We start from the raw sequence: 18,400 nt of genomic DNA, 5'->3' as shown, positions 1-18,400 counted from the left end.
CAACAATGCCACATAGCACTGCAGACGTTTGCAGTAATAATATCCAGATCCCAGCTGTGTTCCTTCTACTACTTTTCCCCACTCCAGTCATCAGTTTATTCCAGACCGCCTCCCCTTCCCTTCACCTCAGCCCTGGAACACACACTGCAGTAGCCCGAGCCCCTTTCCCCTCTCATCTCACTCTAATGTTTTCTCTTGAGTGCAAAACGATCCCGGAGGATAACAGAGAGAGAGTGTCCTCATTGAGTCCCTGCCCCACAGGAGACCCTCCTGTTTTCATAGCCCAGGTCAGCCCCGGTGTTCTACGGTTCCTGCATGGAAAGACTGATGCGCCCCATTTGCTCTGTTTGTAGTTAGAAGGCCCTTTTATGAATTATGACTCAGAGGTTTTCGACTCGGCGGCTTTTATAGTGAGCCTTTAGCCCTGCCGAACTAAGCAACTGTCCTCTTTACAATTCGCTGTTGTGCGAGAGGTGTTCATTGGAGCAGAATTGTGCTTACGTAGTTTGTTTACATGGGCTTCTATTTGTTTTAGTCAGTATTAGTATTTTATTTATGTACCTAATGTCATATTTATGTTTCAATGCCTCGGTGAGGCTAGGCCCGTGTTGGGTCAGTAACACTGTCCGACATTACACATTACATACTAATTCACAAAGGGGTCTGTATGTAATATGTCCTCACCAGACCTCTCAGACTGTATGGGTCATACGTCTCTTCCGGCTGTCCCAGTGACATACGAATAGTTTTTATTTGGGGGTTTGAGGAAAGCGCTTGTGCTTGGAAACAGTGATTAAACCAATCAGAGAGAACTAGGAGCACACTTCCTCTGGGTTCCTCGAATCCCCATAACATGACCTAGCACAGCCGGGGATTACCAGTCCCAGAACACCAGATGGCTATCTCAGCGGCGTTTATAGAGTCATAGGGATGTACTGTGCGGCAAGGTGTGTGTGTGTGTGTGTCCGTGCGTGCGTGCGTGCGTGCGTGCGTGCGTGAGTGAGTAGCCCGAACACAACAGTTCATTAGCTGTCTTTGGAGTTGTGCTATTTGTTTGCCTATATTTCTATTTTACTGGGAAGTCTTGTAATGTCTTGCCCTGCGGTTAATGATCAGGTCCTTGGCATGCCAAATTTGATGAGTTGGATCCATTGAAGTAAAACTCATTGGTAAACCTCAAGTAAGCAAGTTCTAGAATGTTATGTACCCAAATTAAGACTATGGTCCATGGAAACGTGCAACAATATAGAGGACCTACAGTATAGTCGCCCCAATAAAGTAATAAAACGCAGTGAAAGTGAGTGCAGCCAGAAATGTATGCAAAACCAATCAGCAGGCAAGCCAAAATGCACACGTGCTGATTATACAGACCACCCAGACTGTGATTTTTCATACTTTTTCGCTGCTTTATTTGAGGGTAAACTGCTCACAAACCATTTAGTTTATTAGCCATTAATTAACTCTTTGTTCATGTACTTATTAGCATATACAAATCATGAACGACAAGCCTTATACATGTGTTTACTTGATTTACTAGTAAACAAACTATGTACTAATGTTTATGATTAGTTTATATGCAGATCTTCAAATTAAGTGTGACAAATACATTAAAGGCATGGGCAATTCTTTCATTATATACTGTATAATCCATTCATCATAAAATAAAGAGTCAGCAAATGAATTATGTTCTCTGAGCTGATACTCTCTCCTGGCCCCAGCCCATTACACATGTGAGGGTCACGTCCTCTCTCTAATGTCTGATTAGGAACAATGGAGACACAGTACAAACGCACACCAGACAGGCTGAACCACAACGGTGTCCCAGGAGACTGGTTATTCAACCTCAGCGGGCAGGGAGTGTCTTAATCCGACAGGCATATAGTTTCACCCCAGTACCCCTCACAACCTCCCCCCACCTCCCCTCCTCACCCTGCCTGTGGCCTAATGTCTAATGCCACAGGAAAGGCAGTACATTGGAAACAAAAACAAAGTCCCACTTGGAAGATATGTTGAATGTATGTTTTTGCGTGACGTTTAAATGCCTGTTACGCAATAATCAAGGTTTTGTTATTTTTCATTTTTTAGGAGCATTTATGTCCGCTTGCTCTCATGTTGTATTTCTGGCCTCGTCTCCTTTGGTCCATCTGTGCTGTGTGTGCGCCTTGCCATTTATACCAGAGATCTGTGTGACGAGATACACGTCTCCGCCCTAACAATGGGAGTCGTTGTCCCAAAGGCGGGAAGGCAGGCGACAAGGTTAGGTTCAAAATAAGCCCATAGAAATGCATTGGCCTGATTATTTGACAGATTTTTTTTAGCTCTCGCTTCGCCTCTTTCTCTATGGGCTACACACATGCCAAGCCCCTCCCTGCATCTCACGCCAACACAGTCGAGAGATCACATCTTCCTCTCTGACCAGCGGTTTCAACTAGCCATTTATATTTGAGGCTTGGTCCAACAGAATGGGTCATATGGACACCAACACACATTGATACATTATTTTACTGTAATAGGAGGAGATGTTCATTTTTCTAAAGATACCCTTTTTATGTCTCAACTACTCCAATTGCACGCATTGCAGACACGACTAAATCGAGTGTCAATGAACATTGATTATGGAAAATGAATGCTTAGTTTGTCACGCACGGCTTTGGGGTAACCACGTACCGCTAGCAGCATTTTTGCCAAAGACTGTTATACTAGCTGTCTAGTCTGTGTTTTATAAATGTGCAATAAGCATAAACACACAATTTATATAGGGAAATGGCATTCGTTCTCATTCTGAGAGGTAAGGTAGGCCACTTGATTTCAACATCTGAACAAACTGGACAGGCTAGCATGCTGTTCAAACAGTTGGAGAATGACAGAAGGGTGGGTTCATAACAATTCAACTGTTCAACCTTGTAGCTAGCAAATACACGGAACAAAAATATAAATGCAACATGTAAAGTGTTGGTCCCATGTTTCATGAGCTGAAATGAAACATCCCAGAAATATTCCATACACACAAAAAGCGTATTTTGTTTACATCCCTGTTAGTGAGCATTTATCCTTTGCCAAGATAATCCATCCACCTGACAGGTGTGGCAAATCAAGAAGCTGATTAAACAGCATGCTCATTACACAGGCGCACTTTATGCTGGGGACAATAAAAAGGGGTGAGGAGTAATGAGGAGTATTTATCTCTGTTATAAAGCTCTTTTGTTAGGGAAAACCTCATTCTGATTGGCTGGGCCTGGCTCTCCAGTGGGTGGACCTATGCCCACCCATGGCTGCACCACTGGCCAGTCATGTAAAATCCATAGATTAGGGCCTTTATTTAGGGCCTTTATTTCAATTGACTGATTTCCTTATATGAACTGTAACTCAGTAAAAGCTCAGTAAAATATAAATACATGTTGCATTTATATTTTTGTTCAGTATAGATCCAAGTAGGCTAAACGTGAAATATAAAGATTAGCTGGCTAATCACTAGCACGTGGGTTTAAGAGATTGTTGATGAGACCTCTGTTCATTCTCTATAGCCTAACGCCTGCTACAAGAAGTTAGTCATTATTAGTTCATGTGCATTATGCATGGTTTCAGTTAAATTTGTAACAAATTATCATAGACAGACTTGAAAGCCAGATCAGCGATTATTGCACAAAAAAAGCTGGTTAAACTATTTTGATAAAATAATAAAATGATCAGTGGGTCTTCTGGTTGTGGAAGACTTATATTTACTAGGTTGAACTTCACAAGCCTTGACTTCATTAGATTATTGCTGACTGTTTGAAATGCTGTGTATTTGACCTTTAATTGTCCAACAATGCTTTTTTAATAAGAGACAACATTTTAAAAAACTATCTAGATATACAGTACCAGTCAAAGGTTTGGACACAGCGGCTCATTCAAAGGTTTTTCTTAATTTTTTTTTTTACCATGTTCTACATTGTAGAATAATAGTGAATACATCAAAACCATGAAATAACCCATATGGAATCATATAGTAACCAAAAAAGTGTTCAACAAATCCAAATATATTTGAGATTCTTCAAAGTAGCCACCCTTCACCTTCATGACAGCTTTGCACACTCTTGGCATTCTCTCAACCAGCTTCACAAGGAATGCTTTTCCAACCATCTTGAAGGAGTTCAAACATATGCTGAGCACTTGTTGGCTGCTTTTCCTTCACTTGGCAGTCCAATTTATCCCAAAAAAATCTCAATTGGGTTGAGGTCGGGTGATTGTGGAGGCCAGGTCATCTGATGCAGCATTCCATCACTCTCCTTGGTCAAATAGCCCTTACACAGCCTGGAGGTGTGTTTTGGTTCATTGTCCTGTTGAAAAACAAATGATAGTAGTCCCATTAAGTGCAAACCAGATGGGGTGGCGTATCGCTGCAGAATGCTGTGGTAGCCATGCTGTTTAAGTGTGCCTTAAATTATAAATAAATCACTGACAGTGTCACCAGCAAAGCACCCCCACACCATCACACCTCCTCCATGCTTCATGGATGGAACCACACATGCAGAGATCATCCGTGCATCTACTTTGCGTCTCACAAAGACACGGCGGTTGGAACCAAAAATCTCAAATTTGGACTCATTAGACCAAAGGCCAGATTTCCACCAGTGTAATGTCCATTTCCCCGTGTTTCTTGGCCCAAGCAAGTCTCTTCTTCTTATTGGTGTCCTTTAGTAGTGGTTTCTTTGCCGCAATTCAACCATGAAGGCCTGACTCGCGCAGTTTCCTCTGAACAGTTGATGTTGAGATGTGTCTGTCACTTGAACTCTGTGAAGCATTTATATGGGCTGCAATTTCTGAGGCTTGTAAACTCTAATAAACGTATCCTCTGCAGCAGAGGTAACTCTGGGTCTTGCTTTCCTGTGGTGGTCCATGAGAGCTAGTTTCATCATAGCACTTGATGGTTTTTGCGACTGCACTTGAAGAAACTTTCAAAGTTCTTGAAATTGTACTGACCTTCATGTCTTGAAGTGATTTTGGACTGTTGTTTCTCTTTCCTTATTTGAGCTGTTCTTGCCATAATATGGACTTGGTCTTTTACTAAATAGGGCTATCTTCTGTATACCAACTCTACTTTGTCACAACACAACTGATTGGCTCAAACACATTAAGAAAGAAAGAAATTCCACAAATTAACTTTTTGGTTACAACATGATTTCATATGTGTTATTTCAGAGTTTTGATGTCTTCACTATTATTCTACAATGTAGAAAATAGTAAAAATAAAGAAAAACCCTCGTATTAGTAGGCGTGTCCAAACTTTTGACTGGTACTGAATATTGTGAATCGCCCATAGGTTTGGAAAAAAAAAAGACTTTTAGGCCATATCGCTCTAGTCACACTCTCCCTCTGTCTGGAGTCAGTGGATTTAGGACCACAACATTATTTCACACGCAACTGATGAGACAAAAAAATTACAAATAGAAGAAAGTTGAGTTATGCGTGAGGCTTTTCTGTTCACGGTAGCTTTCACTGAGTGTACACGCTTGTGTAATAACATCTTTGCTCACGGCTCTTCTTTTGTATTGGCCTAACATGCTGACCACACCACCCACATCGCGAGGGCGAGCGTTGCAAAATAAATGTACACATACATGTTATTCAATCATTGCACCCACACTGCTTGCGAGCGTCTGCGTAGGCTTGGTTCTATTTGTGACGCTTGATGCACTGCAAGTCCCGCCTCTCTCATCTCCTCATTGGTTTTTAGAAGCATATACCCATGTGGGAGATTGAAAGATGAACTGAAGTCCACACTCCAGTCCAGTTGGCAGTGGTAATGCACCTTAAAGTTGGTTGCCAACCGCAATATAAAGTCCAAAGAAGAAAAAGCCTGAAGAAGAGATTCCTAGAATCAAACACGGTTTACCCTTTTATCTGTGGATTAATTGTTGAAGTAGAGAACCTTGTGCATTTTAGGTAAAATAACAACCCAAAGTTTATATCCCAGGACAAATTAGCTAGCTGCAGCAAACTAGCAAGCTAAAATGCCATAAATGTTTAACGCTTTTTTTACCTGTCCCCAAATATATTGTTTTGATATTTCAACCCGTGTGTCCTGATTACGTCTGGTATGGGTGGACAAAATCAACAAGCGCACGATGGCGCACACGAACACACACACACGCCCGGTCTAGTCAGCATGTTACAAGTCCTGCCAGAGAGGAAGAGGCGACTCAAGAGGGCTTACTCCGCCCAAAATCTGTCCAAGTGAGATAAGCACGCATTAGTTGTGCCTGTTGTTCACATGCGTATGTTCCTTCTCATTGGCTAGAATGGTCCCAGCTGATCTCGCCTCCTCCTGCCTACCTTCCCTCTTTGAGGGGTCCTTGCTATCTGTGATCTTTGGGGCATCCCTACCCCCATTGAAGTTTACATTTTAAATGGTTCTGGTAAGGGTTAGGTAAGAGTTATGGTTAAGGTTAGGGGTTAGGGTCAGAATGTCCCAAGGGTCCCGTACAGCATTGGTGGTGTTGCTCTTTTTACTGCAGGTGCAATGGGGTTTACAACAAGACAATGCTAATTTCTGTTTACGAACCCTTGTCAGAGTTAGCACTTCTCTCTTCAAAAAAGTGAGACACTGGGCTTTAATTGACAGGCTTCTGTTTACCAGATAGGACATAGAAATGGTAAAATAGTAATTTCATGATGATTACCAAATAATTACTCTTTGGGATTCATTATCCATCATTTAGTAGTAGGTAGTTGTCAATTGCGGTGAATTCTCTCAAGTAACATTAGGTAGCAAAGGTATCGTGTCCCTTATTACGACATGATTTTATAGTAAAGATTGGGCTAACACCATTACCAGGACTGTAAAGTAAACCAATAGCCTACCAAGTTCTGCAAGTAGCGTTATAAGCAGTTAGCGGGAGCTTCTTCATTTCAAAGCCCTATGAATTGGCCAGCCGGTGCTGGAGTCTGGTGTAACTAACTGTAAAGTGGGTGTATGTCTGGAGAGTTCTATGGATGAGAACGATGGATGAGGAGTCGGATGACAGGCCTGGCCTGTTTCTTTTCGGAGCTACTCTTACTCTCCTCTGCCTCTTGTAATCTCTCTCCAACACTCGCACCGTGCCTCAGAGGGACGAGGTAGACCTCCCGCAGTGCAGGCAGGGCGCTCCCAGTGCTTTAATGTTCTCCAGCTGGAATTGATGCAGCCGGGACATACAGTGACGCAGGCAGGGTGTCGGGTAGCCAACCTACTGACAGGCTGACATCAATCACGCTTACTTACCAGGCAGTATATTAAGTAACACGCCTCCTTTTCTTTCAGGAAAGGTTCCGCCTGGAATGTGAGCTTTTGAACAGAGAATCAGGTGTGTTTCAGAGAAACATGGTATTTGCTCCTGTGGGTTTGTCTTCACTGTCTGTCTGTCTGGCCCCCAGCCTAATGCGGTTCTGTACACAAAAGCTCTTGGATTGCACAGTCACCAGGGTTTGTTTTAGTGAGGTCCGGACAGCGGGCTGGCGTTTGGGGTGTGGGGATTCTTCTATACAATTTAAAAACTCTAAATGCTGTTTGGAGAACAGCAAAAACCAGCAAAAATGACCGCAGATCATTATCACCTTGGCTGCTGTAGCTTCCTTCACCTCAGTCGATTTACAAACACATGGCCTATTAGCTATACAATTAGCCGCTACACGTTAACTCACATGAACACAGCCCTGGGATCAAAAACTATCATTTAATACGTACATAATGATCTGTTAGCAGAAAAAGTATTTTATTAACAAAAAGTAAACAAATTAATTTCGCTTTACAAAATAAAAAACGTGTTGCAATTTTACAGCAAATTTCCTGCAATTACACATTTTGCCATGGGGTGGGGGACATTTTTGCAGTTTTAAAGCAAATTTCCTGCAATTCTACACATTTTACCATGACTTATGCCATGATAATATGATATCTGAGTGAGTGTGACTAACAAAAATCAATGGGGCCCCCTGGAGGTCAGGGCACCTGGTCATGTGCCCTGGTTTCCCAGTCAGTAATTTGGCAATGATTACTACAAGTTTAGATCACTGTCTAGACTAACTACACTAATTTACCAAACATTTTTTTTTACTGAGTTGGGCTAGTTGAGCGACTGTTAGTGAGTGACATAAAACAAGAGTAAAACTGCTGATATATACACTACATTACCAAACGTATGTGGACACCTGCTTGTCGAACATCTCATCCCAAAATCATGGGCATTAATATGGAGCTGGTCCCCCCTCTGCTGCTATAACATCCTCCACTCTTCTGGAAAGGGTTTCCACTAGATGTTGGAACATTGCTGCGGGGGACTTGCTTCCATTCAGCCACAAGAGCATTAGTGAGGTCGGGCACGAATGTTGGGCGATTAGGCCTGGCTTGCAGTCTGCGTTCCAATTCATCCCAAAGGTGTTCGGTGGGGTTGACGACAGGGCTCTGTGCAGGCCAGTCAAGTTCTTCCACACCGATCTCGACAAACCATTTCTGTATGGACCTTGATTTGTGCACAGGGGCATTGTCATGCTGAAACAGGAAAGGGCCTTCCAACAAACTCTTGCCACAAAGTTGGAACCACAGAATTGTCTAGAATGTCATCGTATGCTGTAGCGCCATGGAAACCCATTTCATGAAGCTCCTGACTAACAGTTATTGTGCTGATGTTGCTTCCAGAGGGAGTTTGGAACTCGGTAGTGAGAGTTGCAACCGATGACAGATGATTTTTACTCGCTGCGCACTTCAGCACTCGACGGTCCCCTCCTATGACTTACCACTTCGCTGCTGAGCTGTTGTTGCTACTAGATGTTTCCACTTCCCAGTAACAGCCCTTACAGTTTACCGGGGCTACTCTAGCAGGGCAGAAATGTACAAATTGACTTGTTGGAAAGGTGGCATCCTATGACGGTGCCACGTTGAAAGTCACTGAGCTCTTCGGTAAGGCCATTCTTACTACCAATGTTTGTCTATGGAGATTTCATGGCTGTGTGCTCGATTTATACGCCTGTCATCAACGGGTGTGGCTGAAATAGACGAATCCATTCATTTTAAGGGGTGTCCACATACTTTTGTATATATATATATGTGTATTTAACCCCCTTTTCTCCCCAATTTCGTGGCTGAAATAGACGAATCCATTAATTTTAAGGGGTGTCCACATACTTTTGTATATATATATATATGTGTATTTTAACTCCCTTTTTCTCCCCAATTTCATGGCTGAAATAGACGAATCCATTAATGTTAAGGGGTGTCCACATACCTTTGTATGTATATGTGTATTTAACCCCCTTTATCTCCCAAATTTCGATCTTGTCTCATTGCTGCAACTACCCAACGGGCTCAGGAGAGGCGAAGGTCGAGTCATGCGTCCTCCGAAACATGACTGCCAAACCGCGCTTCTTAACACCCGCCAGCTTAACCTGGAAGCCAGCTGCACCAATGTGTCGGAGGAAACACTGTGCAAATGATGACCACAATCAGCCTGCAGGCGCCCAGCCCACCACAAGGAGTCGCTAGAGCGCGATGAGCCAAGTAAAGCACCCCCGGCCAAATCCTCCCCTAGCCCGGACAATGCTGGGCCAATTGTGCGCCGCCCTATAGGACTCCCAGTAACAGCCAGTTGTGACAAAGCCCGGCTGTAGTGACGCCTCAAGCAGTGCCTTAGACTGTTGCGCCACTCGGGAGGCCCTTATATATACTATTTTTGATTACTCTATGTTTTCAAATGTAGTTACGGCCCTGACAGTAACTTACCTACATTTTTTATGATAATGAATGAAGATATCTTATTGATTGCAAGAGGGGAAAATGTGTGTTTAGAACTAGTGTGGTATCATGCAATCTTCATGTGTGAAGGGCTTTTAATCATGAGAATATCAATGATGATTTTCGTATTTGTTTTTTTTTAAGAAGCAACATTTATTCTTCCTGTGTTCCACACAAAACATAGAACATGAACACTAATGGACAGGAACAGCTAAGAACACTGAGACTAAAGAACAATACGACTAGACAAATTTCAAAAAAGAAGAAGGAGAAAATAAATCACACTAAATATTCAATAGCTATCAATAGTTGTTTTTACTAGCATCCCTCTCGTGTTCTAAGGGCAATGGTTCCCAAACTGGTGTTCGCGGAGGTACTGCAGGGAGTCCGTGGCAAGATGAAATTTAAAAAACTATGAATATTGCGAGCAACAACAGATGAAATATACTTGGCCAACGTGTCTATGGAAGAAGGTAGACGGTGCAATACAACACAATACAATGTCATATTATTAATAGGGCTGTTCAATTCCGGTCCTACTGTTTTTTGTTTCTACCGGGTACTAGTTAATTGCACTCAGGAAGTGTCCCAGGTCTGAAGTCCCATATTAAAAGGAGAACGACGAAAACTATAAATGTTTCGGACCTCCAGGACCGACATTGAACAGCCCTGATCTACAATATACACTTAGATGCACAACAGGACTTGGGAGACTCACAGGGATCCACAGTATTTCATCAATGATCCAGTTTTTAACTCATTACTTCTTGTAATTCCCTAAAGTTTGGGGTTTTAACATAAGTGCACTGTAATTTAAGCTTTAAAACGGCAAAAATTGTCTCTCTTCTCCATGGGAAAATTTGTAGAGTTGCTGGAAATTAGCTTTTAAACTGAAAGGGGTTGGGGTGGGGGCATTAAACAGTTATTTCACAGGGTCTGAGACTTGGTTAGTCTGGCCATGTACTGCAGCATTCATAATAAAACTCATTGTATGCAACAACAAAAAATTGCACAGGCCAAAGTCGGAGTTGTGTTCTGATTTTGAGGGGGTACCTGATGAATTTGCCATCACAAAACGGGCCTCCGGCCCCAAAAAAGTTTGGGAACCCATGTTCTAGGGCAGTGGTTCCCAACCAGAGGTACTAGGACCCCTAGTCCTAGAAGACTCGTGAAGGAGTACTTCAGTGGGAACCACTGTTCTAGGGCACTCGGTTTAGTCAATTCAAGGCTTGTGATTTCAACAGAGCCCAGTAGAGGGACCCTATCCCAAGCAGAACAAATATTCACATTCAAATGTTCAATACCTACAGCTCTCCGATCACTCACTACGTTCCCAATCTTATGTTGAAAGCCCACTCCCCCAGAATTATTTTGGACCGTTTTCCTTTCCGCCCTTTTCATTTCTGTTCACACTTGTGTTTGTTTGTGTCTGAGTGTATGACTGGTAGGTATGGGAATGAGAGAAGACAATGGAGTTTTTTTTGTAAAGTACAGAAGCACAAAGAAGCCATAGTGGTGCCATATGGGAGCTTCCTCTGCTCTGAATTTAAACCCTGAACTCCAAACAAATACAGATAACATATTCAGCATTTCTCCCTGGTGGCTCGCATCCATATACAAAACCCTAGGTTGGACATGTAGACCTGTGGTGTGCCTCTTTAAGTTGTATGGACATGATTTTAAACTTAATCAGACATGCACATTATTGCATGTGTCCAGCAGTATTTGTTGTATCACATTATGACTACACTCATGTTTTTTTGTCGATATGGCCAAAATTGGCTAATGTAACACTTCCAAATGTGCCAAGTGCGTAGTCATACTCACATTTTTTTTTAAATTGTACTTTCAATACATATCGAACAACAATTAGCCCGAGAGTGTGCTAAGGAAACAATTTATACTCTCGCACTGCACAACATACATGTACGGGCGAATCAACCGTGGTAGCCTACGGCATCACCGTGTAGTAAGTACTCAGCTGAAAGGTAAACAAAGTGAAAACGGATGATTAAATCAGAAGGCTTTGAACCGAGCCGCTGAGGAGAAAAGCTGTGTGCGAGTGCCAGCGAGGGAAAGACGTGGGCGGACATTTTTGATGTTAACTAAATTTAGCCCGGTATCTGTATTAAAATAGAAACCCTCCATAAATATTTATGAATGAAGGGAAGACTGTGGTCTCGGCGATGGGAGTGGGGGAAGGAGAGAAAGTGGGAGCCCGATTCACCTGAAAATCTATTTTTAGATGTTCTGCCTCTATTCCCAGCACGGAGAGGCTATTTTCTTTTGCAGCGCAGAGACAGAAGCGAACGTGATGCAGATGCACAAATAGCCATATAGTCAGTGTCTAGAATCAGCCAGAGGAGGAAGAGAGAGAGAGGGAGGGAGCGATGGCACAGGTATTTTTAGAACACAACACATTCTCACACTCACACACACGTATATATACGCACAGCGCCCCTAGCAATGCAAACATCGTTCAATATAGAATCCCCTCACACTCAGTATGTACACTACGAGCGAAATGCCCTAATGTGTCTCAGTATTGAACAACCTGTGCTCTCTCAATTCAATTACAATTTAAGGGCTTTATTGGCAGTTACATTGCCAGAGTAAGTGAAATAGATAATACATACACGTGAAATAAACCATATACAAAGAACAGTAAACATTACACTTATAAAATTTCCAAAATAATAAAGACATTTCAAATGTCATTATGTTCATGTACAGTGTTGTAATGATGTGCAAATAGTTCAAGTACGAAAGGGGAAATAAATAAACATAAATATAGGTATTTACAATGGTGTTTGTACTTCACTGGTTGCCCTTTTCTTGTGGCAACAGGTCACACATCTTGCTGCTGTGATTGCACACTGTGGTATTTCACCCAATAGATATGGGAGTTGATCAAAATTGGATTTGTTTTCGAATTCTTTGTGCGTCTGTGTAATCTGAGGGAAATATGTGTCTCTGTTATGGTCATACTTTTGGCAGGAGGTTAGGAAGTGCAGCTCAGTTTCCACCTCATGTTCACCTCATCTTGTCTTCTCTTGAGAGCCTGGTCTGCCTATGGCGACCTTTCTCAATAGCAAGGCTATTCCCACTGAGTCTGTACATATCCTTATGTTGGGGTCAATCACATTGGTCAGGTATTCTGCCACTGTGTACTGTCTGTTTTGGGATAAATAGCATTCTAGTTTGCTCTGTTTTTTGGTACATTTTTTCCAATGTGTCAAGTAATTATCGTTTTCTCATGATTTAGTTGGGTCTAATTGTGTTGCTGTCCTGGGGCTCTGTGGGGTCTGTTTGTGTTTGTGAACAGAGCCCCAGGACCAGCTTACTTAGGGGACTCTTCTCCAGGTTTATTTCTCTGTAGGTGATGGCATTGTTATGGAAGGTTTGGAAATCTCGCACTCTCTCGCTCTTTCTCTCTCTCTGCTCGTCTCAGCACTGATCAGTCTGTGCTCCTCCATAGCAATAAATAATAATTATGCGACTGCTTATATTTGTCCTGTTTCACACATGTACAAGTGTGTTTAATACGCATGTGTGAATTGGAAATGTTTTTCTTGCATATCCCAACTCTCCCTGAGACAACCTCGGAGAGTGAGGCCACGGCCAGTGTCTCCCCCATCGCTCTCTGTGGCTACAGTATCTATAGTATTTGGTCATATGAATGGAGGAGGTCTTCAGCATCGATTACATAACACACTGTATTAGACCAGCGTCTTGTCCTCGTGCAACATCCCAGGGAATGAAGTGGATGGAGAATTGAATGGAATGCCTACTGTAGCCATTTTTTACATAATATATTTTTTGTCTTGCCTATTGTTCTCTCCTTTTGTCTTGACTTTAATCCTAAATGTATGTGAACCCTTTGGAATTACCTGGATTCCTAAATTGGTCATAACGTTTGATCTGATCTTCATCATAGTCACAACAATAGAAAACACAGTCTGCTTAAACTAATAACACAAACAATGAAACGTTTTCATGTCTTTATTGAACACACCGTGTAAACATTCACAGTGCAGGGTGGGAAAAGTATGTGAACCCTTGGATTTAATAACTGGTTGACCCTCCTTTGACAGCAATAACCTCAACCAAACATTTTCTGCAGTTGCGGATCAGACCCACACAACGGGCAGGAAGAATTTTGGACCATTCCTCTTTACAAAACTGTTTCAGTTCCGCAATATTCTTGGGATGTCTGGTGTGAACCACTCTCTTGAGGTCATGCCACAGCATCTCAATCAGGTTGAGGTCAGGACTCTGACTGGGCCAAACCAGAAGGAGTATTTTCGTCTGTTGAAGTCATTCTGTTGTTGATTTACTTCTGTGTCTTGGGTCGTTGTCCTTTTGGATCACCCAACTTCTGTTGAGCTTCAGTTGGCAGACAGATAGCCTTACATTCTCCTGCAAAATGTCTTGATGAACTTGGGAATTCGTTTTTCCATCGACGATAGAAAGCTGTCCAGGTCCTGAGTGAGCAAAGCTGCCCCAAACCATGATGCCCCGTCTCCACCATACTTTACAGTTGGGTTGAGTTTTTGATGTTGGTGTGCTGTGCCTTTTTTTCTCCACACATAGTGTTGGGTGTTCCTTGTAAACAACTCAACTGTAGTTTAATCTAACCACAGAATATTTCACCGGTAGCTCTGTGGAACATCCACATGCACTTCTGCAAACTTCAGACGTGCAGTAATGTTTTTTGGACAGCAGTGGCTTCTTCCATGGTGTCCTCTCATGACCATTCCTGTTTAGTGTTTCACATATCGTAGACTCGTTAACAGATATGTTAGCATGTTCCAGAGATTTCTGAAAGTGTTTAGCTGACACTCTAGGAGTCTTCTTAACCTCATTGAGCATTCTGCACTGTGCTCTTGCAGTCATTTTTGCAGGACGGCCACTCCTAGGGAGAGTAGCAATGGTGTTGAACTTTCTCCATTTATAGACCATTTGTATTTACTGTGGACTGATGAACATCAAGGCTTTTAGATATACTTTTGTAACCCTTTCCAGCTTTATGCAAGTCAACCATTCTTAATCTTACGTCTCCTGAGATCTCTTTTGTTCGAGGCATGGTTCACATCAGGCAATGCTTCTTGGGAATAGCAAACTCAAATTTTGTGATTGTTATTAATAGGGCAGGGCAGCTCTAACCAACATCTCCAATCTTGTCTAATTGATTGGACTCCAGGTTAGCTGACTCCTGACTCCAATTAGCTTTTGGAGAAGTCATTAGCCTAGGGGTTCAGATACTTTTTCCAACCTACACTGTGAATGTTTAAATGATGTATTCAATATGGACAAGAAAAATACAATAATTTGTGTGTTATTAGTTTAAGCACACTGTGTTTGTTTATTGTTGTGGACTTAGATGAAGATCAGATCAAATTTGATGATTTGTATGTACTATCTATTATGTATCAATATATATTTCTATGCACCTGACTGCCAGCAAAAGAAATCCCTCCAGTGGGGTTCCCAAAACAGCGCAGAAAGTTAGATTTTTGCCATGAAACCACTGGCACTACTGTTTAATAGCTCATCGGACAAACAACGATGTTAATATTGTCTCAATATTGCCTCGTGTCATCAGACGAGAGACGTCTACTGGGAAAGTTCTAGCTCGGGTTAGTTTCAATTACGTCTTCCATAACTGTTTTAGCGTGATGTTTTTTTTAACTTTTCTTTTTTCTCATATCACTCTGCACTAATTGTTTGCAAAGGGATCGAACTACATCCCGTATCTGTCCGAAGAACCGCCACAGTTTCTGCAAACGGTTTTCCGGCTCTGGAGTTCATCAGAACCCGCATACCAAGTGGAGCAAATCTTGGATGTTAGCGGAGGTTGGGGGACTGTGGATGTGGATCAAGGTGGAAATGCCTTTATTTGGCTGGAGACGGACCAAGCCCGGTGGGATCTGGACACTCCACTCTACCTGAAGAGTCTATAGTCTATAAATAGCACAACTCACATTCTACCACGTCAATACTGAAGGGCTATTTTTATCTCCCCACCGAATCCTACATCACATGTCTGATCTTGCAGCCCAATCAATGCGTGGCTGCATCCCAGTTCCCTCTACTATAGGCAGTGCAGACTCTTGGCCGCATCTCAATAATCTACAGTGGCTTCCTTATCTCGTCTCCTTCCCTTTGTCTGCACAGATCTGAAAATGCTCTGCTGGTGGATGTGATGGGGCAGATATGTAGTGTAGAACTAATTTGGGGGGGGTCCCCTTTGATCCACCTGTGTTTTTAAGACCTGTCGCAGATGAAGGGAAGGAGACGAGGAGAGGAAGCCCCTTTAGACTATTGAGGTGCGTTATTACCTAAGAGAACTGATCATGCATGTCAACCTTGGCTACGCATGGCAGAGATGCAGTAATCTGAATTCATATGGATGTATTCATATCTATATGAATTGCCTTAAATATGGTGTTTATAGTTTATAGAATTGCCATGAAGATGTTTTTTTAGTTGATAGGGGTCCTGGTAGCAGCTACCTCAGACTGATCCTCGTCATCAAATAGCCAGTTCCCACAGTCTGACCAGCCAACACCATTCAGACACACTGCTCTTCCTGAGTGCCATTGAAATGTTTTCTGACGTACCCAACTCCACAATGCCTTATTATATGTTTTTGTTCCCCTCTCCACCACAAATGTTTTCTTTCATATCAGGTTTATTTATCGGTGTGACTTGGAACAATGATGGGCCTTTTTTTTTAAATGCTGCCATTTCCTGTGCTTTTGATAAATCACATTCGATGTTGAAAGGGGCTTGTGCGAGGATTGACGCCATTTTGATATTTTTAGGTTGGGGGCTTTCTCAAATGAACATTAATTTGTTGAGGAGGGGTGTGTGTGTGTGGGGGGGGGGGCTTGATTATTTTGTCTGGTCTACCTGAGGCCCTTTGGTGATGTCTGACCAGACATCAGTCTCAAAGAAAAGTCCTTTGTTGCGAATTATTCCATTTTTTTGTGTATTGTGCGACAACAAAATGTAATTGCATGCTGTGTGCACGAGGTGCGTTCAATTTATTGAGTGACAGAGCATAGTTTTTAAGAAATTCCAATGATTTTTGAAGCATGATTATTACAATGATGAATGATAGTAAGAAATGAGTGAGAACCGGATGTTGAGAACAGTGAATTATTTCCTCATCTTCTCTCTTCCTCTTTATCTACCCCATAGTTTTGATGTTGAGAATGGATTGTCGGTGGGGCGTAGCCCTCTGGACCCCCAGGCCAGTCCCGGCTCCGGCCTGGTGCTCCAGGCCAACTACGCCCACAGCCAGCGCCGGGAATCTTTCCTCTACCGCTCCGACTCTGACTTTGACCTCTCACCCAAGGCCCCCTCGAGGAACTCCTCCACTGCCAGTGAGCTGTAAGTGCCCCCCCCTCCCCTCTCTTCCTTTTGGTTAATGTCTCCCTCTGTGACCTTTCACCTTCCTTTCATATCAATTGGTAAGTGTCATGGCAGAGATGTCTCACTGTAGGCCTTGATGATACAAGGTTTTCCACTCCAAGGTTATATACAGATATGGTTTTGTGGAACAGATCAAATCATATGTGGAAAGCAAGTCATTTCTTGGATCGCTTTCCATAAGGGAATTCCAATCGCAAAGCATGAGGAACATGTTAGGCCAATTTGAAATCTTTCCCTTATACTACAGTAGTTTGTGTGGTCCCTTAAGTTATTCTGTGAAAGAGCCTACTAAGTGGACTGTATCTTAAGCTCTCTATTGTGCTTTTTTTTTAAATGTCGCACAGTTTTATTAGCACAAAATGTTATATTAAACCATATTGCTCTGTGGGTTTGGAAAATCTACCATCCTCCAGTTTGAAAGCCCCTATTACTGAAACCAGCAGTTCTTTCCATCCCAGCACGCTTGCATGTCAACTCTGCTTCGGTAGGATGAGACATAGACAAAGTGGGAAAAATTGGTCACTTCCATATTTTCTTTCTTCTTCTTCTGCTGTTTGGTTTTCCAGCCTACTGTCAGCCTAAGCCAGTTTGTGTCTGAACACCTTAGCTTGTGATGAATCGGTTGCAGGTCACCAACTCTTGCCTCTGTTTTTAAAGGGAAGAAAGCTTGAAGCACTGGGAAGTCAACTGGTTGTCTCGGTGAGAAGAACTTGACAAAACACTGACTTAGGTTCCCTCAAAGGCCTGTCCTGCATTCTCCATTACAGGTTTCAGAGCCATTGTCCCCTCCCCATGGCACCAGTGACTAAAACTTTAGCCCTCCCCTAGGTGACCCCCGAGAAAGCCATTTTTGTTTTGCATGTGAAGCTTCAAGAAAATACCTTAGCATAACTCCCCAACCCTATAACTTTACAAGTTGCACTTTAATGTCTCCCTATCTCACGGGTTCATAACATGTACAGTGCATGGCATCCCTTGTTTGACCTGCATTTCACCTGGCCTGGTCTACCCTTCTCTTTTTTCTTTGCTTTAATGTCAGGTTGTTGAAGTTTTATTTCAGACACTGACACAAAGAAGAATAAAAACACAAAAATGACTGTATTTATGCTAATGAAAAGATTAATTGTATATAAAAAATGATAAGATACTGCAATCCTCAAGAGTCCTGATTAAGAATTAGGATTATTGCAAATGTGTAATGTGCACAGTAGT

General features: G+C 42.4%; 1 protein-coding gene across 6 annotated transcripts in view; it reads left to right on the top strand.

Moving 5' to 3' along the window:
• The window catches only part of pde4ca (phosphodiesterase 4C, cAMP-specific a), a 57,316-nt gene that overhangs the window by 21,571 nt on the left and 17,345 nt on the right, over positions 1–18,400 (top strand). For 4 of the 6 annotated variants that reach the window (XM_035800347.2, XM_052477140.1, XM_052477144.1 and 1 more), the window contains exons 2-3: positions 16,955–17,146; positions 17,846–17,887. In XM_035800347.2, coding sequence (XP_035656240.1) covers positions 16,955–17,146; positions 17,846–17,887 — 234 coding nt within the window. The remainder of the gene's footprint in view (positions 1–16,954; positions 17,147–17,845; positions 17,888–18,400) is intronic. The other 2 variants (XM_035800349.2, XM_052477141.1) reach the window with 1 other exon arrangement.

This window comes from Oncorhynchus keta, chromosome 23, assembly GCF_023373465.1.
Source record: "Oncorhynchus keta strain PuntledgeMale-10-30-2019 chromosome 23, Oket_V2, whole genome shotgun sequence".
NCBI lineage: Eukaryota > Metazoa > Chordata > Actinopteri > Salmoniformes > Salmonidae > Oncorhynchus > Oncorhynchus keta.
Note: the sequence above shows the minus strand (reverse complement) of the source record. Positions and strands in the feature narration are given on the sequence as shown.